Source organism: Mytilus edulis, chromosome 5, assembly GCF_963676685.1.
Source record: "Mytilus edulis chromosome 5, xbMytEdul2.2, whole genome shotgun sequence".
NCBI lineage: Eukaryota > Metazoa > Mollusca > Bivalvia > Mytilida > Mytilidae > Mytilus > Mytilus edulis.
This window is the reverse complement of record NC_092348.1, coordinates 84,728,837-84,753,803: the sequence shown is the minus strand read 5'-3', so window position 1 is coordinate 84,753,803 and position 24,967 is coordinate 84,728,837. Positions and strand designations below refer to the sequence as shown.

The window sequence follows — 24,967 nt, the reverse complement described above, 5'->3', positions numbered from 1 at the left end:
CCCCGAACACTGTTTTTCTTGTTATCTCTAAGGCTTCGCAACCGTATAAGAAACCGACAAATTTATTTTTCCAAATTGCTCGTTATATCCTCAGGATGTTCAGTTTTATTTTGACCGAAGCTATCCGGAGACTCCATATGAGCGTTATCCCCCCTTTTGTATATGATATAAGTGATATGCATTTCTAACTGGTAAACCATAAGTGATAGAGACCTAGGGTCTTTTGATTTAAGATCCTTGGTCTAAAAAAATGAAAATTAGGTCAAGGTCAAAGGTCAAGGTCAAATTTTAAATTTTGATTTTGGCCTATTTTCACTTATTTTCATTAACCTTATAAGATATCGACAAATTATTTTTACTAAATTGTTAGTTGCGACATGTCGTAACTTATAAATTTTGGTTGCAAGGGTGCGTAGACAATAAATGGGAGTGTTCGCCCCTCTTATATTTAGAATTATGTTTAAAGTGATATTACTCATGAACCATACATAATACAGACCAAGGGTCTTTTGATTTGGGATCCTTGGTTTATGACCTTGAAATTGAGGTCAAGGTCATAAGTTAATTGGACGTTCTAGATTTTGACCTTTGCTTGAAATTCATATTTATACATCATTAAGCCATAGGAACTGACATTTCATATCAAAATAGATCTTTATTAGTTGAAAGACCTTCAATTGTTCTTTGAACAATTGGTTTTTAATTATTATTTTTTTTCTTCCGCCAACTTTTTGTTCCTTCGCAATTTTTTTGTTTCGCAAGATGTCGCTTAGACATATGGTATATGATATCGAACAGTTATTATGCTTTTGTAACTGACACCGCGTAACCAAAATCTTTTCAATGTAAGAGTTATCTCCCCGAACATTGTTTTTCTTGTGATCGCTTAATCTTCGCAACCGTATAAGAAACCGACAAATTTATTTTACCAAATTGCTCTTTACATCCTCAGGATGAATTGATTTATTTCGACCGAAGCTATCCGGAGACTCCATATGAGAGTTATTTCCCCTTTTATATTTGATATAAGTGATATGCATTTTTAACTGGAAAACCATAAGTGTTAGAGGCCTAGGGTCTTTTGATTTGAGGTCCTTGGTCCAAAAAAATGAAAATGAGTTCAAGGTCAAAGGTCAAGGTCATGATTAAATTTTTGATTTTGGCTTGTTATCTCTTATTTTCAGAAATCTTATAAGATATCGACAAAATATTTTCACATAATTGATAGTCGCGACATGTAGTTACACATAAATTTTAGTCGAAAGGGTACGTAAACATTCGCTGCGAGTTTTTCCCCCTTTTATATCTAATAAAAGTCGTATGGTAATATAACTCATTAACAATATAAAGTAAAGATCTAGAGTCTTTTGATTTGAGGTGCTTGGTTCATGACCTTGAAATTGAGCTCAAGGTCATATGTTAATTTAACGTTCTAGATTTTGACCTTTGCTTTTACCTCATATGTATTCATGTTAAAGCTATTAGACTTTTTGCATAAGTTGCAAGCAGTATGACGTTGAAAAAGCTAACCGGAAGTGACCTTTTGTAAACCGGAAGTAGCTAATTTTTGTAATAAATTATTTTAAAAGTATGTAAAACCATATATTTTTGGAATCAGCGTCAAGTAAACTGTAAGACAGTACCGGAAGTAACATATTTTGAACCGGATGTAAAAAATTATCTCCCTTATTCATATTTTATTGTATAGAAACCTTATATTTTTGGAATCAGCGTACAATAAGTTGTCATTTGACGCTGAAATTGACATTTAAAACCAAATTTTAATATTTTCATAAAAAAAAAAATCATTACTGGTGGAAAGACCATCAATGGTTCTCTGAACAATTGGTTTTTAATTATTATTATTTTTTTTTTTTTTTTCTTCCGCCTAATTTTTTTTCTTGCGTATTATTGATGTTTCAAAAGATGTCGCTTAGATATTTGGAATATGGTATCGTATAGTTTATACGCTTTAAAAATTTACAACTGTGTAACAAACTACTTTACGTTGTAAGAGTTATCTCCCCAAACACTGTTTTTCTTGTGGCCACTACTCCTTCGCAACCGTTAAAGATTACGACAAATTTATTTTACCAAATTGCTCGTTACATCTTCAGGATTAGGATATTCATTTGGACCGAAGCTTTACGGAGACTCCATATGAGAGTTATTCCCCCTTTTCCATTTAATTAAGTGATATGCATTTCTAAATGTTAAACCATAAGTGATAAAGACATAGGGTCTTTAGATTTGAGGTCCTTGGTCCAAAATGATAAAAATGAGGTCAAGGTCAAAGGTCAAGGTCATATTCTAAATTTTTGATTTTGGCTTATTTTCATTTATTTTCAAATATCTTATGACATATCGACAAATAATTTTTCATAAATTGTTAGTTGCGACATGTCCTTACTTGTATATTTTGGTTGATAGGGTGCGCAGACAATAAATGGGAGTTTTTGCCAATCTTACATTTAGAATCACGCGTAAAGTGATATTACTAATAAACCAAACATATTAAAGACCTAGGGTCTTTTGATTTAAGGTCCTTGGTTTGTGAACTTGAAATTGAGGTCAAGGTCATAGGTTAATATGACGTTCTAGATTTTGACCTTTGCTTTAAATTCATATAAATACATCATAAAGCCATAGGAACTAACATTTTCAACTGATTTTTTCATATTTCAATATCAAAATAGATCTTTACTTGTGGAAAGACCTACAATTGTTCTCTGAACAATTGGTTTTTAATTATTATTTTTTTTTTTTTTTTTCTTCCGCCTAAATTTTTTTCTTGCGTAGCAATGATGTTTCAAAAGATGTCGCTTACATATTTGGAATATGATGTCGTATAGTTTATACGCTTTAAAAATTTACCACTGCGTAACAAAATACTTTACGTTGTAAGAGTTATCTCCCCAAACACTGTTTTTCTTGTGGCCACTACTCCTTCGCAACCGTAAAAGATTACGACAAATTTATTTTACCAAATTGCTCGTTACATCTTAAGGATTAGGATATTCATTTGGACCGAAGCTTTACGGAGACTCCATATGAGAGTTATTCCCCTTTCTCATTTAAATTAAATGATATGCATTTCTAAATGGTAAACCATCAGTGATATAGCCCTAGGGTCTTTAGATTTGAGGTCCTTGGTCCAAAAAAATGAAAATAAGGTCAAGGTCAAAGGTCAAGGTCATATTCTAAATTTTGATTTTGGCTTATTTTCTCTTATTTTCAACAACCGTGAAAGATATCGACAAATTCTTTTTACTAAATTGTGAGTTGCGACATGTTGTAACTTATAAATTTTGGTTGGAAGGGTGAGTAAACAATAAATGAGAGTTTTCGCCCATCTTATATTTAAAATCATGCCTATAGTGATATAACTCATTAACCATACATATTACAGACCTAGGGTCTTTTTGTTTCAGGTCCTTGGTTGGTGACCTTGAAATTTAGGTCAAGGTCAAAGGTTAATAGGACGTTCTAGATTTTGACCTTTGCTTTAAATTCATATTTATACATTATAAAGTTATAGGAACTGACATTTTAGATTGATTTTTAATATTTTGATAATAAAATAGATCTTTACTTGTGGAAAGACCTTCAATTGTTCTTTGAACAATTGGTTTTTAATTATTATTATTTTTTTATTTTTTTTTCTTCCGCCTAATTTTTTTACTTGCGTATTATTGATGTTTCAAAAGATGTCGCTTAGATATTTGGAATATGGTATCGTATAGTTTATACGCTTTAAAAATTTACAACTGCGTAACAAAATACTTTACGTTATAAGAGTTATCTCCCCAAACACTGTTTTTCTTGTGGCCACTACTCCTTCGTAACGGTTAAAGATTACGACAAATTTATTTTACCAAATTGCTAGTTACATCTTCAGGATTAGGATATTCATTTGGACCGAAGCTTTATGGAGACTCCATATGAGAGTTATTCCCCCTTTTCCATTTAATTAAGTGATATGCATTTCTAAATGGTAAACCATAAGTGATAAAGACATAGGGTCTTTAGATTTGAGGTCCTTGGTCCAAAATAATAAAAATGAGGTCAAGGTCAAAGGTCAAGGTCAAAGGTCAAGGTCATATTCTAAATTTTGATTTTGGCTAATTTCATTTATTTTCAAATACCTTATGACATATCGACAAATAATTTTTCATAAATTGTTCGTTGCGACATGTCCTTACTTGTTTATTTTGGTTGAAAGGGTGTGCAGACAATAAATGGGAGTTTTTGCCAATCTTACATTTAGAATTACGCGTAAAGTGATATTACTAATAAACCAAACATATTAAAGACCTAGGGTCTTTTGATTTAAGGTCCTTGGTTTGTGAACTTGAAATTGAGGTCAAGGTCATAGGTTAATATGACGTTCTAGATTTTGACCTTTGCTTCATATAAATACATCATAAAGCCATAGGAACTAACATTTTAAACTGATTTTTCATATTTCAATATCAAAATAGATCTTTACTAGTGGAAAGACCTACAATTGTTCTCTGAACAATTGGTTTTTAATTAGGTCTTTCAACCTTTCGGTTGAAAGACCTATAGGTTTTGTTCTGATTATTAGGTCTTTCAACCTTTCAGGTGAAAGACCTATAGGGTTTGTTCTGATTATTATTATTATAAGTTCTTTCAACCTTTCAGTTGAAAGACCTATTGCATTTGTTCTGATTATTATTATTATTATTATTAGGTCTTTCAACTTTTCTGTTGAAAGACCTATTGTATTTGTTCTGATTATTATTATTATTATTATTAGGTCTTTCAACCTTTCAGTTGAAAGACCTATTGTATTTGTTCTGATTATTATTATTATTAAGGTCTTTCCTTTTCTATAAGGAAAGACCTTACTGTATTTCTTCTGATTATTATTATTATTATTATTATTATTCTTCTTGTTCCGCCAAACTTTGACAAAATTTCCCTCCGTAACCGTAAGACGTGTCGCTTTCATGTTCACACTTTGTATCGGTGTCATGAATACCTATCCGGAACTCACCCTGTGAGTCGAAATATTTTGTCGGTTCGGAGTAATCCCTCCGAAACCCAAAAACCTTGTTATCGTTCCAACACCGTAACCGTAATAGGTAGAAAAAAAATGAAGGGTGAAATTTGTTCAGGACCAGACCCCGGTTCTTCGTTACATTTGGATCGAAAAGATTCAACGACTCATTGGTAGGGTTATGCCCCTATGAAAATTAACCGGTGTCGGTTGGCCACCAAAACTCAAAAACCGTAAGTCGTAGACACATAGGATCTTCACCAATCATCATCATTTCATGTATCTTTAAAAAATACCTCAAGGTCAAATTTGTATGTTGACCTTGACCTTTGACCTAACACCTTGTTATGGGATAATCTCAGAAACCATTATCCTTACAGAAGTTTTAAATGGTGGAAAATGTTTGGGTCATTATGGCGCAACTTTGTTACATTTTGACCAAAGAGATTTGACCTTTCTATAAGGGGCATAACCCCTGTTTTAGGTTTTTGAAAAGACAAAATCAGCTTTTACTATATAACCAAAGGTCCTAGACAAAATTTCCCTCCGTAACCGTAAGACGTGTCGCTTTCATGTTCACACTTTGTATCGGTGTCATGAATACCTATCCGGAACTCACCCTGTTAGTCGAAATATTTTGTCGGTTCGGAGTAATCCCTCCGAAACCAAAAAACCTTGTTATCGTTCCAACACCGTAACCGTAATAGATAGAAAAAAAACGAAGGGTGAAATTTGTTCAGGACCAGACCCCGGTTCTTCGTTACATTTGATTCGAAAAGATTCAACGACTCATTGGTAGGGTTATGCCCCTTTGAAAATTAACCGGTGTCGGTGGACCACCAAAACTCAGAAACCGTAAATCGTAGAGACCTAGGATCTTCACCATTCATCAACAATTCATGAGACTTTCAAAAATACCTCAAGGTCAAATGTGTATGTTGACCTTGACCTTTGACCTAACACCTTGTTATCAGAACAACTCAAAAACCATTATACTTACAGAAGTTTTAAATAGTGGAAAATGTTTGGGTCATTAAGGCGCAACTTTGTTACATTTTGACCGAAGAGATTTGACCTTTCTGTAAGGGGCATAACCCCTGATTTAGGTTTCTGAAAAGAGAAAATCAGCTTTTACTATATAACAGAAGGTCCTAGACCCATGGGGTCTTCAGCAATGACATTGGGGACTAATGACCTTGACAAAGGTCACAAGGTCAAAGGTCAAGGTCATGTCCCAGATAGCGAATTATGTGTTTTTGACCTTATTTTGATGATTTTTAGTGTGTTTTAAATGTTTTTAAGGTTGACCTTGACCTTTGACCTTTCAACTTTTTAGCCGATATCTCAAAAACGGTTAATCTTACAGAAATATTAAGCAGTGAAAAATGTTTAGGTGACTGAGGCACAACTTTTTTACATTTTGACCGAAATGATTTGACATATTCTTAAGGGGCATAACCCCCGTTAACGGTTTCTGAAAAGGTAAAATTAGCTTTAACTCTTGAACGAAAAGTCCTAGACCAATGGGGTCTTTTACAATGACATTGATGACCAATGACCTTCACAAAGGTCACAAGGTCAAAAGTCAAGGTCATGTCCAAATTGTCGAATTTATTGTTTTTGTCATTTTTTAACGGTTTTGTGCGTGTTTGAGAGCTTTTCAATGCATTCTACGCCTATTGGAACATGTATTTTACATTTCGAAAAGGAAAGACCTCTCAATTGTTCAAGAACAATTGACATTTTAATTATTATTATTATTTTTTTTTTTCTTCAGCCAACTTTTTTTTCCTTCACTGTTTTTTTGTTTCCCAAGATGTCGCTTAGATATATTGTATATGATATCGAACAGTTAATACGCTTCTCAAACTGACACCGCGTAACAAAAAACTTTACCTTGTAAGAGTTATCTCCCCGAACACTGTTTTTCTTGTTATCTCTAAGGCTTCGCAACTGTATAAGAAACCGACAAATTTATTTTTCCAAATTGCTCGTTATATCCTTAGGATGTTCTGTTTCATTTTAACGGAAGCTATCCGGAGACTCCATATGAGAGTTATCCCCCCTTTTATATATGATATCAGTGATATGCATTTCTAACTGGTAAACTATAAGTGATAGAGACCTAGGGTCTTTTGATTTAAGATCCTTGGTCCAAAAAAATGAAAATTAGGTCAAGGTCAAAGGTCAAGGTCAAATTCTTAATTTTAATTTTGGTTTATTTTCAACTTTTTTCATTAACCTTATAAGATATCGACAATTTTTTTTTACTAAATTGTTAGTTGCGACATGTCGTAACTTATAAATTTTGGTTGCGAGGGTGCGTAAACAATAAAAGGGAGTTTTCGCCCCTCTTATATTAAGAATTATGCGTAAAGTGAATTTACTCATGAACCATACATATTAAGGAACTAGTGTCTTTTTATTTGAGATGTTTAGTCTATGACCTTGAAATTGAGGTCAAGGTCATAGGTTAATTGGACGTTCTAGATTTTGACCTTTGCTTAAAATTCATATTTATACATCATTAAGCCATAGGAACTGACATTTTCCACTGAATTTTAATATTTTCATATCTAAATAGTTCCTAATTGGTTGAAAGACCTTCAATTGTTCTTTGAACAATTGGTTTTTAATTATTATTATTATTATTTTTATTTTTTTTCTTCCGCCAACTTTTTTTTCCTTCGCTGTTTTTTTGTTTCACAAGATGTCGCTTAGATATAAGGTATATGATATCGAACAGTTAATACGCTTCTGAAACAGACACCGCGTAACAAAAAACTTTACCTTGTAAGAGTTATCTCCCCGAACACTGTTTTTCTTGTGTCCTCTAAGGCTTCGCAACCGTATAAGAAACCGACAAATTTATTTTTCAAAATTGCTTGTTATATCCTCAGGATGTTCTGTTTCATTTTGACCCAAGCTATCCGGAGACTTCATATGAGAGTTATCCCCCCTTTTATATATGATATAAGTGATATGCATTTCTAGCTGGTAAACCATAAGTGATAGAGACCTAGGGTCTTTTGATTTAAGATCCTTGGTCCAAAAAAATGAAAATTAGGTCAAGGTCAAAGGTCAAGGTCAAATTCTTAATTTTGATTTTGGCTTATTTTCACCTTTTTTCATTAACCTTATAAGATATCGACAATTTCTTTTTACTAAATTGTTAGTTGCGACATGTCGTAACTTATAAATTTTGGTTGCGAGGGTGCGTAAACAATAAAAGGGAGTTTTCGCCCCTCTTATATTAAGAATTATGCGTAAAGTGATTTTACTCATGAACCATACATATTAAGGAACTAGTGTCTTTTTATTTGAGATGTTTAGTCTATGACCTTGAAATTGAGGTCAAGGTCATAGGTAAATTGGACGTTCTAGATTTTGACCTTTGCTTAAAATTCATATTTATACATCATTAAGCCATAGGAACTGACATTTTCAACTGAATTTTATTATTTTCATATCTAAATAGATCCTTATTGGTTGAAAGACCTTCAATTGTTCTTTGAACAATTGGTTTTTAATTATTATTATTATTATTAGGTCTTTCAACCTTTCTGTTGAAAGACCTATTGTATTTGTTCTGATTATTATTATTATTAGGTCTTTCAACCTTTCAGGTGAAAGACCTATAGGGTTTGTTCTGATTATTATTATTATTAGGTCTTTCAACCTTTCAGGTGAAAGACCTATAGGGTTTGTTCTGATTATTATTATTATTAGGTCTTTCAACCTTTCAGGTGAAAGACCTATAGGGTTTGTTCTGATTATTATTATTATTTTTTTTTTTTTTCTTCCGCCAACTTTTTTTTCATTCGCTGTTTTTTTGTTTCACAAGATGTCGCTTAGATATATGGTATATGATATCGAACAGTTCATACGCTTTTGAAACCGACACCGCGTAACAAAAAACTTTACCTTGTAAGAGTTATCTCCCCGAACACTGTTTTTCTTGTGTCCTCTAAGGCTTCACAACCGTATAAGAAACCGACAAATTTATTTTTCAAAATTGCTCGTTATATCCTCAGGATGTTCTGTTTCATTTTGACCGAAGCTATCCGGAGACTCCATATGAGAGTTATCCCCCCTTTTATATATGATATACGTGATATGCATTTCTAGCTGGTAAACCATAAGTGATAGAGACCTAGGGTCTTTTGATTTAAGATCCTTGGTCCAAAAAAATGAAAATAAGGTCAAGGTCAAAGGTCAAGGTCAAATTCTAAATTTTGATTTCGGCTTATTTTCACTTATTTTCATTAACTTTATAAGATTTCGACAAATTATTTTTACTAAATTGTTAGTTGCGACATGTCGTAACTTATAAATTTTGATTGGAAGGGTGCGTAGACAAAAAATGGGAGTTTTTGCCCCTCTTATATTTAGAATTATGCGTAAAGTGATATTACTCATGAACCATACATAATACAAACCTAGGGTTTGTTGTTTTGTGATCCTTGGTTTATGACCTTGAAATTGAGGTCAAGGTCATAGGTTAATTGGACGTTCTAGATTTTGACCTTTGCTTTAAATTCATATTTATACATCATAAAGCCATAGGAACTGACATTTTCAACGGAATTTTAATATTTTCATATCAAAATAGATCTTTATTAGTTGAAAGACCTTCAATTGTTCTTTGAACAATTGGTTTTTAATTTTTTTTTTTTTTCTTCCGCCGACTTTTTTTTCCTTCGCTGTTTTTTTGTTTCACAAGATATCGCTTAGATATAAGGTAAATGATATCGAACAGTTAATACGCTTCTGAAACTGACACCGAGTAAGAAAAAACTTTACCTTGTAAGAGTTATCTCCCCTAACACTGTTTTTCTTGTGGCCACTACTCCTTCGCGACCGTATAAGAAACCGACAAATTTATTTATCCAAATTGCTCGTTATATCCTCAGGATGTTCTGTTTCATTTCAACCGAAGCTATTCGGAACCTCCATATGAGAGTTATCCCCCCTTTTATATATGATATCAGTGATATGCATTCTAACTGGTAAACTATAAGTGATAGAGACCTAGGGTCTTTTGATTTAAGATCCTTGGTCCAAAAAAATGAAAATTAGTTCAAGGTCAAAGGTCAAGGTCAAATTCTAAATTTTGATTTTGGCTTATTTTCACTTATTCTCATTAACTTTATAAGATTTCGACAAATTCTTTTTACTAAATTGTTAGTTGCGACATGTCGTAACTTAAAATTTTTGATTGGAAGGGTGCGTAGACAAAAAATGGGAGTTTTTGCCCCTCTTATATTTAGAATTATGCGTAAAGTGATGTTACTCATGAACCATACATAATACATTCCTAGGGTCTGTTGTTTTGGGATCCTTGGATTATGACCTTGAAATTGAGGTCAAGGTCATAGGTTAATTGGACGTTCTAGATTTTGACCTTTGCTCCAAATTCATATTTTTATATCATAAAGCCATAGCAACTGACATTTTCAACTGAATCTTAATATTTTCATATCAAAATAGATCCTTATTGGTTGAAAGACCTTCAATTGTTCTTTGAACAATTGGTTTTTAATTAGGTCTTTCAACCTTTCAGTTGAAAGACCTATAGGGTTTGTTCTGATTATTATTATTATTATTTTTTTTTTTTTTTTTCTTCCGCCTACTTTTTTTTCCTTTCGCTGTTTTTTTGTTTCACAAGATATCGCTTAGATATAAGGTATATGATATCGAACAGTTAATACGCTTCTGAAACTGACACCGCGTAACAAAAAACTGTACCTTGTAAGAGTTATCTCCTCGAACACTGTTTTTCTTGTGGCCACTACTCCTTCGCCACTGTATAAGAAACCGACAAATTTATTTTTCCAAATTGCTCGTTACATCCTTAGGATGTTCTGTTTCATTTCAACCGAAGCTATCCAGAGACTCCATATGAGAGTTATCCCCCCTTTTATATATGATATCAGTGATATGCATTTCTAACTGGTAAACTATAAGTGATAGAGACCTAGGGTCTTTTGATTTAAGATCCTTGGTCCAAAAAAATGAAAATTAGGTCAAGGTCAAAGGTCAAGGTCAAATTCTAAATTTTGATTTTGGCTTATTTTCACCTTTTTTCATTAACCTTATAAGATATCGACAATTTTTTTTTACTAAATTGTTAGTTGCGACATGTCGAAACTTATAAATTTTGGTTGCAAGGGTGTGTAAACAATAAAAGGGAGTTTTCGCCCCTCTTATATTAAGAATTATGCGTAAAGTGATTTTACTCATGAACCATACATATTAAGGAACTAGTGTCTTTTTATTTGAGATGTTTAGTCTATGACCTTGAAATTGAGGTCAAGGTCATAGGTTAATTGGACGTTCTAGATTTTGACCTTTGCTTAAAATTCATATTTATACATCATTAAGCCATAGGAACTGACATTTTCAACTGAATTTTAATATTTTCATATCTAAATAGATCCTTATTGGTTGAAAGACCTTCAATTGTTCTTTGAACAATTGGTTTTTAATTATTATTATTTTTTTTTTTTTTTTTTTCTTCCGCCAACTTTTTTTTCCTTCGCTGTTTTTTTGTTTCACAAGATGTCGCTTAGATATTTGGTATATGATATCGAACAGTTAATGCGCTTCTGAAACTGACACCGTGTAACAAAAACCTTTACCTTGTAAGAGTTATCTCCCCAAACACTGTTTTTCTTGTGGCCACTACTACTTCGCAACCGTATAAGAAACCGACAAATTTATTTTTCCAAATTGCTCGTTATATCCTTAGGATGTTCTGTTTCATTTCAACGGAAGCTATCCGGAGACTCCATATGAGAGTTATCCCCCCTTTTATATATGATATCAGTGATATGCATTTCTAACTGGTAAACTATAAGTGATAGAGACCTAGGGTCTTTTGATTTAAGATCCTTGGTACAAAAAAATGAAAATTAGGTCAAGGTCAAAGGTCAAGGTCAAATTCTTAATTTTGATTTTGGCTTATTTTCACCTTTTTTCATTAACCTTATAAGATATCGACAATTTTTTTTTACTAAATTGTTAGTTGCGACATGTCGTAACTTATAAATTTTGGTTGCGAGGGTGCGTAAACAATAAAAGGGAGTTTTCGCCCCTCTTATATTAAGAAATATGCGTAAAGTGATTTTACTCATGAACCATACATATTAAGGAACTAGTGTCTTTTTATTTGAGATGTTTAGTCTATGACCTTGAAATTGAGGTCAAGGTCATAGGTTTATTGGACGTTCTAGATTTTGACCTTTGGTCGAAATTCATTTTTATACATCATAAAGCCATAGGAACTGATATTTTCAACTGATTCTTTATATTTTCATATCAAAATACATCCTTATTGGTTGAAAGACCTTCAATTGTTCTTTGAACAATTGGTTTTTAATTATTATTATTTTTTTTTTTTTTTTTCTTCCACCAACTTTTTTTTCCTTCGCTGTTTTTTTGTTTCACAAGATGTCGCTTAGATATTTGGTATATGATATTGAACAGTTAATGCGCTTCTGAAACTGACACCGCGTAACAAAAACCTTTACCTTGTAAGAGTTATCTCCCCAAACACTGTTTTTCTTGTGGCCACTACTACTTCGCAACCGTATAAGAAACCGACAAATTTATTTTTCCAAATTGCTCGTTATATCCTTAGGATGTTCTGTTTCATTTCAACGGAAGCTATCCGGAGACTCCATATGAGAGTTATCCCCCCTTTTATATATGATATCAGTGATATGCATTTCTAACTGGTAAACTATAAGTGATAGAGACCTAGGGTCTTTTGATTTAAGATCCTTGGTCCAAAAAAATGAAAATTAGGTCAAGGTCAAAGGTCAAGGTCAAATTCTTAATTTTGATTTTGGCTTATTTTCACCTTTTTTCATTAACCTTATAAGATATTGACAATTTCTTTTTACTAAATTGTTAGTTGCGACATGTCGTAACTTATAAATTTTGGTTGCGAGGGTGCGTAAACAATAAAAGGGAGTTTTCGCCCCTCTTATATTAAGAATTATGCGTAAAGTGATTTTACTCATGAACCATACATATTAAGGAACTAGTGTCTTTTTATTTGAGATGTTTAGTCTATGACCTTGAAATTGAGGTCAAGGTCATAGGTAAATTGGACGTTCTAGATTTTGACCTTTGCTTAAAATTCATATTTATACATCATTAAGCCATAGGAACTGACATTTTCAACTGAATTTTAATATTTTCATATCTAAATAGACCCTTATTGGTTGAAAGACCTTCAATTGTTCTTTGAACAATTGGTTTTTAATTTTTATTTTTTTTCTTCCGCCAACTTTTTTTTCCTTCGCTGTTTTTTTGTTTCACAAGATGTCGCTTAGATATTTGGTATATGATATCGAACAGTTTATGCGCTTCTGAAACTGACACCGCGTAACAAAAACCTTTACCTTGTAAGAGTTATCTCCCCAAACACTGATTTTCTAGTGGCCACTAAGGCTTCGCCACCGTATAAGAAACCGACAAATTTATTTTTCCAAATTGCTCGTTATATCCTCAGGATGTTCTGTTTCATTTTGACCGAAGCTATCCGGAGACTCCATATGAGAGTTATCCCCTCTTTTATATATGATATCAGAGATATGCATTTCTAACTGGTAAACCATAAGTGATAGAGACCTAGGGTCTTTTGATTTAAGATCCTTGGTCCAAAAAAATGAAAATTAGGTCAAGGTCAAAGGTCAAGGTCAAATTCTAAATTTTGATTTTGGCTTATTTTCACTTATTCTCGTTAACTTTATAAGATTTCGACAAATTCTTTTCACTAAATTGTTAGTTGCGACATGTCGTAACTTAAAATTTTTGATTGGAAGGGTGCGTAGACAATAAACGGGAGTTTTTGCCCCTCTTATATTTAGAATTATGCATAAAGTGATATTACTAATGAACCATACATACCACTGACCTAGGGTCTTTTGATTTGGGATCCTTGTTTTATGACCTTGAAATTGGGGTCAAGGTCATAGGTTAATTGGACGTTCTAGATTTTGACCTTTGCTCGAAATTCATATTTTCATATCATAAAGCCATAGCAACTGACATTTTCAACTGAATCTTAATATTTTCATATCAAAATAGATTCTTATTGGTTGAAAGACCTTCAATTGTTCTTTGAACAATTGGTTTTTAATTAGGTCTTTCCACTTTTCCGTGGAAAGACCTATTGGATTTCTTCTGATTATTATTATTATTATTATTATTATTTTTTTTTTTTTTCTTCCGCCTAATTTGTTTCCTTCGCTGTTTTTTTGTTTCGCAAGATGTCGCTTAGATTTTTGGAATATGATATCGAACAGTTTATACGCTTTTAAAACCAACTCGTTTTAACCGAATACTTTCCCAAATAAGAGTTATCTCCCCGAACACTGTTTTTCTTGTTATCTCTAACGCTTCGCAACCGTATAAGAAACCGACAAATTTATTTTTCCAAATTGCTCGTTATATCCTCAGGATGTTCTGTTTTATTTTGACCGAAGCCGTATATAGATTCCATATGAGAGTTATCCCCCCTTTTATGTTTGATATAAGAATTTGCATTTCTAACTGGTAAACCATAAGTGATAGAGACCTAGGGTCTTTTGATTTGAGGTCCTTCGTCCAAAAAAATGAAAATAAGGTCAAGGTCAAAGGTCAAGGTCATATTATAAAATATGATTTTGGCTTATTTTCACTCATTTTCGAAAGCCGTATAACTTATCGACAAATTATTTTTACTAAATTGTTAGTTGCGACATGTGGTAACACGTAGATTTTAGTCGAAAGAGTACGTAGACATTTGATGCCAGTTTTGCCCCCTTTTATATCTAATATTAGTTGTAAGGTAATACAACTCATTAACTATATATAGTAGAGGCCTAGAGTCTTTTGATTTGAGGTCCTTGGTTGATGACCTCGAAATTGAGCTCAAGGTCATAGGTAAATGTAACGTTCTAGATTTTGACCTTTGCTTTTACCTCATATGTATACATGATCAAGACTTGGGACTTTTTAAATTAGGTTGCAAGCAATGTGATCTAGAAAAAGACAACCGGAAGTGACCTTTTGTAAACCGGAAGTAGCTATATTTTGTACTTCATTAATGAAAAAGTATATAGAACCATATATTTTTAGAATCAGTGTCACTTAAACTATCACACTATACCGGAAATAACATCGTTTGAACCGGAAGTAAACAATTATCTCCCTTATCTATATCTTTTTCCATAGAAACCATACATTTTTGGAATTAGCGTTCAATAAGCTGTCATTTGACGGTACAATTGACATTTAAAACCAAATTTTAATATTTTCATATAAAAAAGGTCTTAACTGGTGGAAAGACCATCAATGGTTCTCTGAACAATTGGTTTTTAATTATTATTTTTTTTCTTCCGCCAACTTTTTTTTCCTTCACTGTTTTTTTGTTTCCCAAGATGTCGCTTAGATATATGGTATATGATATCGAACAGTTGATACGCTTCTGAAACTGACACCGCGTAACAAAAAACTTTACCTTGTAAGAGTTATCTCCCCGAACACTGTTTTTCTTGTTATCTCTAAGGCTTCGCAACCGTATAAGAAACTGACAAATTTATTTTTCCAAATTGCTTGTTATATCCTCAGGATGTTCTGTTTTATTTTGACCGAAGCTATCCGGAGACTCCATATGAGTGTTATCCCCCCTTTTGTATATGATATAAGTGATATGCATTTCTAACTGGTAAACCATAAGTGATAGAGACCTAGGGTCTTTTGATTTAAGATCCTTGGTCCAAAAAAATGAAAATTAGGTCAAGGTCAAAGATCAAGGTCAAATTCTAAATTTTGATTTTGGCTTATTTTCACACATTTTCATTAACCTTATAAGATATGGACAAATTATTTTTACTAAATTGTTAGTTGCGACATGTCGTAACTTATAAAATTTGGTTGCAAGGGTGCGTAGACAATAAACGGGAGTTTTCGCCCCTCTTATATTTAGAATTATGCGTAAAGTGATATTACTCATGAACCATACATATTAAGGAACTAGTGTCTTTTGATTCGAGATGTTTAGTCTATGACCTTGAAATTGAGGTCAAGGTCAAAGGTTAATTGGACGTTCTAGATTTTGACCTTTGCTTTAAATTCATATTTTTACATCATACAGCCATAGGAACTGACATTTTCAACTGAATTTTAATATTTTCATATCAAAATAGATCTTTATTAGTTGAAAGACCTGTAATTGTTCTTTGAACAATTGGTTTTTAATTATTATTATTATTATTATTTTTTTTTTTCTTCCGCCAACTTTTTTTTCCTTCACTGTTTTTTTGTTTCGCAAGATGTCGCTTAGATATATGGTATATGATATCGAACTGTTAATACGCTTCTGAAACTGACACCGCGTAACAAAAAACCTTACCTTGTAAGAGTTATCTCCCCGAACACTGTTTTTCTTGTTATCTCTAAGGCTTCTCAACCGTATAAGAAACCGACAAATTTATTTTTCCAAATTGCTCGTTATATCCTCAGGATGTTCTGTTTCATTTGGACCGAAGCTGTCCAGAGACTCTATATGAGAGTTATCCCCCCTTTTATATATGATATAAGTGATTTGCAGTTCTAAATGGTAAACCATAAGTGATAGAGACCTAGGGTCTTTTGATTTAAGATCCTTGGTCCAAAAAAATGAAAATTAGGTCAAGGTCAAAGGTTAAGGTCAAATTCTAAATTTTGATTTTGGCTTATTTTCACTTATTTTCATTAACCTTATAAGATATCGACAAATTATTTTTACTAAATTGTTAGTTGCGACATGTCGTAACTTATAAATTTTGGTTGCAAGGGTGCGTAGACAATAAACGGGAGTTTTCGCCCCTCTTATATTTAGAATTATGCGAAAAGTGATATTACTCATGAACCATACATATTAAGGAACTAGTGTCTTTTGATTAGAGATGTTTAGTCTATGACCTTGAAATTGAGGTCAAGGTCAAAGGTTAATTGGACGTTCTAGATTTTGACCTTTGCTTTAATTTCATATTTATACATCATAAAGCCATAGGAACTGACATTTTCAACTGAATTTTAATATTTTCATATCAAAATAGATCTTTATTAGTTGAAAGACCTTCAATTGTTCTTTGAACAATTGGTTTTTAATTATTATTATTTTTTTTTTCTTCCGCCAACTTTTTTTTCCTTCACTGTTTTTTTGTTTCCCAAGATGTCGCTTAGATATATGGTATATGATATCGAACAATTAAAACGCTTCTGAAACTGACACCGCGTAACAAAAAACTTTACCTTGTAAGAGTTATCTCCCCGAACACTGTTTTTCTTGTTATCTCTAAGGCTTCGCAACCGTATAAGTAACCGACAAATTTATTTTTCCAAATTGCTCGTTATATCCTCAGAATGTTCTGTTTTATTTTGACCGAAGCCATCCGGAGACTCCATATGAGCGTTATCCCCCCTTTTGTATATGATATAGGTGATATGCATTTCTAACTGGTAAACCATAAGTGATAGAGACCCAGGGTCTTTTGATTTAAGATCCTTGGTCCAAAAAAATGAAAATTAGGTCAAGGTCAAAGGTCAAGGTCAAATTCTAAATTTTGATTTTGGCTTATTTTCACTTATTTTCATTAACCTTATAAGATATCGACAAATTATTTTTACTAAATTGTAAGTTGCGTCATGTCGTAACTTATACATTTTGGTTGCAAGGGTGCGAAGACAATAAATGGGAGTTTTCGCCCCTCTTATATTTAGAATTATGCGTAAAGTGATATTACTCATGAACCATACATATTAAGGAACTAGTGTCTTTTGATTCGAGGTGTTTAGTCTATGACCTTCAAATTGAAATCTAGGTCAAAGGTTAATTGGACGTTCTAGATTTTGACCTTTGCTCGAAATTCATATTTCTACATCATAAAGACATAGCAACTGACATTTTCAATTGAATCTTAATATTTTTATATCAAAATAGATCCTTATTGGTTGAAAGACCTTCAATTGTTCTTTGAACAATTGGTTTTTAATTAGGTCTTTCCACCTTTCCGTGGAAAGACCTATTGAATTTGTTCTGATTATTATTTTTTTTTTTTTCTTCCGCCTAATTTTGTTTCTTGCGTAGTATTGTTGTTTCATAAGATGTCGCTTAGATATTTGGAATATGATATCGTATAGTTTATATGCTTTAAAAATTTACAACGACGTAACAAAATACTTTACGTTGTAAGAGTTATCTCCCCAAACACTGTTTTTCTTGTGGCCACTACTCCTTCGCAACCGTAAAAGATTACAACAAATTTATTTTACCAAATCGCTCGTAATATCTTAAGGATTAGGCAATTCATTTGAACCGAAGCTTTCCAGAGACTCCATATGAGAGTTATTTCCCCTTATGCATATAATATAAGTGATTTGCATTTCTAACTTGTAAACCATAAGTGATAGAGACCTAGGGTCTTTTGATTTAAGGTCATTGGTCCAAAAAAATTAAAATGAGGTCAAGGTCAAAGGTCAAGGTCATATTCTAAATTTTGATTTTGGCTTATTTTCATTTATTTTCAAATACCTTATGACATATCAACAAACAATTTTTCATAAATTGTTAGTTGCGACATGTCCTTACTTGTATATTTTGGTTGAAAGGGTGCGCAGACAATAAATGGGAGTTTTTGCCCATCTTACATTTAGAATTACGCGTAAAGTGGTATTACTCATTAACTAAACATATTAAAGACCTAGGGTCTTATGATTTAAGGTCCTTGGTTTGTGACCTTGAAATTGAGGTCAAGGTCATAGGTTAATATGACGTTCTAGATTTTGACCTTTGCTTTGAATTCATATAAATACATCATAAAGCCATAGGAACTAACATTTTAAACTGATTTTTCATATTTCAATATCAAAATAGATCTTTACTAGTGGAAAGACCTTCAATTGTTCTCTGAACAATTGGTTTTTAATTATTAGGTCTTTCCACCTTTCCGTGGAAAGACCTATAGGTTTTGTTCTGATTATTAGGTCTTTCCACCTTTCCGTGGAAAGACCTATTGAATTTGTTCTGATTATTATTATTTTTTTTTTTTTTTTTCTTCCGCCTCAATTTTTTCTTGCGTAGTATTGATGTTTCAAAAGATGTCGCATAGATATTTGGAATATAATGTCGTATAGTTTATACGCTTTAAAAATTTACAACTGCGTAACAAAATACTTTACGTTGTAAGAGTTGTCTCCCCAAACACTGTTTTTCTTGTGGCCACTACTCCTTCGCAACCGTAAAAGATTACGACAAATTTATTTTACAAAATTGCTCGTTACTTCTTCAGGATTAGGATATTCATTTGGACCGAAGCTATCCGGAGACTCCATATGAGAGTTATTTCCCCTTATGCATTTGATATAAGTGATAAGCGTTTCTAACTGGTAAACCATCAGTGATATAGGCCTAGGGTCTTTGGATTTAAGTTCCTTGGTCCAAAAGAATTTAAAATAAGGTCAAGGTCAAAGGTCAAGGTCATATTCTAAATTTTGATTTTGGCTTATTTTTACTAATTTTCAAAACCTTATAACATATCAACATCTTATTTGCACTAAATTGTTAGTTGCGACATGCCATTACTTATAAATTTTGGTTGAAATGGTGCGTAAACAATAAATAGGAGTTTTCGCCCATCTTATATTTAGATTTATGAGTAAAGTGATGTAACTAATTAACCATACATAATAAAGACCTATGGTCTTTTGATTTGAGATCCTTGGTTTATGAACTTAAATTAAGGTCAAGGTCATAGGTAATTTGCACGTTCTAGATTTTGACCTTTGCTTTATATTCATATTTATACATTATAAAGCCATAGGAACTGACATTTTAGATTGATTTTTAATATTTTGATAATAAATTAGATCTTTACTTGTGGAAAGACCTTCAATTGTTCTTTGAACAATTGGTTTTTAATTATTATTATTTTTTTTTTTCTTCCGCCTAATTCTTTTCTTGCGTAATATTGATGTTTCAAAAGATGTCGCTTAGATATTTGGAATATGATATCATATAGTTTATACGCTTTAAATACTGACAATGGCGTAACAAAATACTTAACGTTGTAAGAGTTATCTCCCAAAACACTGTTTTTCTTGTGGCCACTACTCCTTCGCAACCGTAAAAGATTACGACAAAATTATTTTACCAAATTGCTCGTTACATCTTCAGGATTAGGATTTTAATTTTGACCGAAGCTATCCAGAGACTCCATATGAGAGTTATTCCCCCTTATGTATTTGATATAGGTGATATGCGTTTCTAACTGATAAACCATAAGTGATAGAGACCTAGGGTCTCTTGATTTGAGATCCTTAGTCCAAAAAAATGAAAATAAGGTCAAGGTCAAAGGTCAAGGTCATATTCTAAAATTTGATTTTGGCTTATTTTCACTTATTTTTGAATACCGTATGACATATCGACAAATATTTTTTCCAAAATTGTTAGTTGCGACATGTCCTTACTTGTATATTTTGGTTGAAAGGGTGCGCACACAAGAAATGGGAGTTTTTGTCCATCTTACATTTAGAATTACGCGTAAAGTGATATTACTCATTAACCAAACATATTAAAGACCTAGGGTCTTCTGATTTAAGGTCCTTGCTTTGTGACCTTGAAATTGAGGTCAAGGTCATAGGTTAAAACGACGTTCTACATTTTGACCTTTGCTTTAAATTCATATAAATACATCATAAAGCCATAAGAACTAACATTTTAAACTGATTTTTCATATTCCAATATCAAAATAGATCTTTACTAGTGGAAAGACCTACAATTGTTCTCTGAACAATTGGTTTTTAATTATTTTTTTTTTTTTTTTTTTCTTCCGCCTAATTTTTTTCTTGCGTAGTATTGATGTTTCAAAAGATGTCGCTTAGATATTTGGAATATGATATCGTAAAGTGTATGCGCTTTTAAAACTGACAACTGCGTAACCAAATACTTTGCGTTGTAAGAGTTATCTCCCCAAACACTGTTTTTCTTGTGGCCACTACTCCTTCGCAACTGTAAAAGATTACGACAAATTTATTTTACTTAATTGCTCGTTACATCTTCAGGATTAGGCAATTCATTTGGACCGAAGCTTTCCAGAGACTCCATATGAGAGTTATTTCCCCTTATGTAAATGATATAAGTAATATGCATTTCTAACTGGTAAACCATAAGTGATAGAGACCTAGGGTCTTCAGATTTGAGGTCCTTGGTCCAAAAAAATGAAAATGAGGTCAAGGTCAAAGGTCAAGGTCATGTTCTAAATTTTGATTTTTGCTTATTTTCATTGATTTTCAAATACCGTATGACATATCAACAAATAATTTTTCATAAATTGTTATTTGCGACATGTCCTTACTTGTATATTTTGGTTGAAAGGGTGCGCAAATAATAAATGGGAGTTTTTGCCCATCTTATATTTAGGTTTACCCGTAAAGTGATATTACTCTTTAACCAAATATATTAAAGACCTAGGGTCTTTTGATTTAAGATCCTTGGTTTGTGACCTTGAAATTGAGGTCAAGGTCATAGGTTAATAGGACGTTCTAGATTTTGACCTTTGCTTTAAATTGATATTAATACATCATAAAGCCATAGGAACTAACATTTTAAACTGATTTTTCATATTTCCATATCAAAATAGATCTTTACTAGTGGAAAGACCTTCAATTGTTCTCTGAACAATTGGTTTTTAATTATTATTTTTTTTCTTCCGCCTAACTTTTTTCTTGCGTATTATTGATGTTTCAAAAGATGTCGCTTAGATATTTGGAATATGATATCGTAAAGTTTATACGCTTTAAAAATTGACAAAGGCGTAACTAAAAACTTAACGTTGTGAGAGTTATCTCCCCAAACACTGTTTTTCTTGTGGCCACTACTCCTTCGCAACCGTAAAAGATAACGACAAATTTATTTTACCAAATTGCTCGTTATATCTTCAGGATTAGGATTTTAATTTTAACCGAAGCTATCCGGAAACTCCATATGAGAGTTATCCCCCCTTTTGTATATGATATAAGTGATATGCATTTCTAACTGGTAAACCATAAGTGATAGAGACCTAGGTCTTTTGATTTAAGATCCTTGGTCCCAAAAAATGAAAATTAGGTCAAGGTCAAAGGTCAAGGTCAAATTCTAAATTTTGATTTTGGCTTATTTTCACTTATTTTCATTAACCTTATAAGATATCGACAAATTATTTTTACTACATTGTTAGTTGCAACATGTCGTAACTTACAAATTTTGGTTGCAAGGGTGCGTAGCTAATAAATGTGAGTTTTCGCCCCTCTTATATTTAGAATTATGCGTAAAGTGATATTACTCATTAACCATACATATTAAGGAACTAGTGTCTTTTGATTCGAGATGTTTAGTCTATGACCTTGAAATTGAGGTCAAAGTCAAAGGTTAATTGGACGTTCTAGATTTTGACCTTTGCTTTAAATTCATATTTATACATCATAAAGCCATAGGAACTGACATTTTCAACTGAATTTTAATATTTTCATATCAAAATAGATCTTTATTAGTTGAAAGACCTTCAATTGTTCTTTGAACAATTGGTTTTTAATTATTATAATTTTTTTTTTTATTCTTCCGCCTAAATTTTTTTCTTGCGTATTGTTGATGTTTCAAAAGATGTCGCTTAGATATTTGGAATATGATATCGTATAGTTCTAAAAATACCGGCTGCATATATGTACCCAAAAACTCATGTTGAGGCCCCTCCACCTTGAAAATGTTAAATATTAATACTAAAATCATATTGAGAAATGAAGATACTATATAGGCTACACATAATACACGTATATGTATTATGTTTCATGAATTTAAGACACAGTTATCATATGTTTATATATATACATAATCAGCCGTTTTCCAAAACATTAAGCATGTGTGCAAAATATGGTGACCTGTATAATGACCCGGTTGTTGAACGTGTAAAAAAGCATCAATGTCTGCTCCATTCTAATTCTCCATAAAGAAATGCTGTTGCATTTTGTTTTTAACATGCAACATTCTTTTGGTTTCCCTAATTTTCAATTATACTGTAAAAGAGGCGCGAAAGATACCAGAGGGACAGTCAACCTCATTAATCGAAAATAAACTGACTTAGCCATGACTAAAAGGTAAATGTAAATATCATTGATTTGTTTTATTTTAATCTGTTAAAAAAGCGTTTACCATAACGTAATATTTGTTTACACATAACGTTAAAAGTGTTTGAACATAATGAAGTAGGTTTTTGCATATAACTTAATAGTTTTTCCACCTGATGTAATAGATTTTTGTACAAAACATTATATGTCTTTGCACATGATGCAATATGCATTTAAATTTAAAAAAATGGAATTTACACATAACTTAAAATGTGTTGCACACAGTGTAGTACATAACGTACTAGTAGATTTACGCGACGTATAATGTTAACAGAAAGCACCAATTATTTGGCAAAACTCATATAAGCTATATCATGATATATTATATATTTCCCAGAAGATACATATGTATAGACACAACATGAAGCCGTTCAAAAATAATATTATGAAGTGGTTTTCATAGAACAAAGATGTATCAAAACAACACGTAAAGAACATTCAACAAAACAATCGCATTTAAAACAGAACGTATTTAATAATTGACTTATTTAAAGGAAGAATATACACAACAAAGACGAACTGCGAAAAAGACGTAAAGGTAGTTTAAACGCATTCACAGAATAAAACATAAGTTATGCATATTGCAAATAACAAAATAAAGCAATGGCATATCATGTGATTGTTTGACAAAACATATACTGTAAAAGTACTTTAATTCGTTGGTATTAATTTTAGTGGTTTATGCTAAAGTTACATGTTCACGTGTTCTTAAATGCGTGGATTTTTTTTTCAAAACCAAGTCAAATGAATAATTTGAAACCATCAGAAAATAATCATTAGTTGCTTTAAAATGGTTTGTGTGACATTCCAAATTAATAGTTTATTATCACTTACTTGTTCATCTTGATTACTGACAACATTATTCAAATTTTTGATAAAATAATTGCTTTCGGAAATTAGCTGATTTATCTATGCTAACAAGTTGTATGAATTGAAATACATTGCGAAGTAAACATGGTTGTTAACGTGTTAAATAAATAATTTGTTATTATTATATTATTATAATCGGAAGTGATGCCACGTATCAACCTGATATCGATTAATAAACAGATTAACGATCATCAGAGGTGCTACATGGGCAATTAACAACTTACATAAAAAAATACAAATATTCTTTGATTTGACATATAATTTATCATGAAATGAAAAGGGAAGCCCAATACAAGTATCAAAGTCGACATTGCATAAATACCTATAACAAAAGATGTATCTACTTCTACAAAGATACATTAATTCATCATAGATACCAGGATTACAACTATGTACGTCAGAAACGCTTTTTTTTCTTGAGCACTCATCAGTAACGCTCGAGTAAAAAATGTTAAAAAAAACGGCACAATAGTGTACCAATTTGAAAAGTTGAAAGCGGAAAATTCTAAGACTGATAATCCCATAATCTTTCACGATTTGAGTATTAAGGTAGACATAGTATAAATACCTGTGACAAAAGAGTTCTTCACTTCTTCCAAGAGTAGTGAGTTGATGATCACATAATATCTTAGATGTGGAACATCAAAGTAAACAATCTTCCCAAGTTTGTGTTGAGAATGTAGAAAAGTCATGAGTTGATCAGGAGACAGGGTACGCACAATACTGATTTTATTTAATTCTTCAACTTCTTTCATCGACAAAATGTGTTTCCCTTCAGCTACTAACTCATCAATTATAATTTCAAGTTGGTCACAGGCTGTTTCGATCTTTAAAAATTAAAAGAATTACGATAACAATAACATATTGGTAAACATAGCT

General features: G+C 32.0%; 2 protein-coding genes across 2 annotated transcripts in view; both read right to left on the bottom strand.

Moving 5' to 3' along the window:
• Window positions 1–24,967, bottom strand: part of LOC139525513 (dynein regulatory complex protein 12-like) — a 195,911-nt gene that overhangs the window by 68,398 nt on the left and 102,546 nt on the right. The window lies entirely within an intron of this gene.
• The window catches only part of LOC139525281 (uncharacterized), an 80,993-nt gene continuing 80,644 nt past the window's right edge, over window positions 24,619–24,967 (bottom strand). The window contains exon 8 of the mRNA XM_071320483.1: window positions 24,619–24,915. Coding sequence (XP_071176584.1) covers window positions 24,619–24,915 — 297 coding nt within the window. The remainder of the gene's footprint in view (window positions 24,916–24,967) is intronic.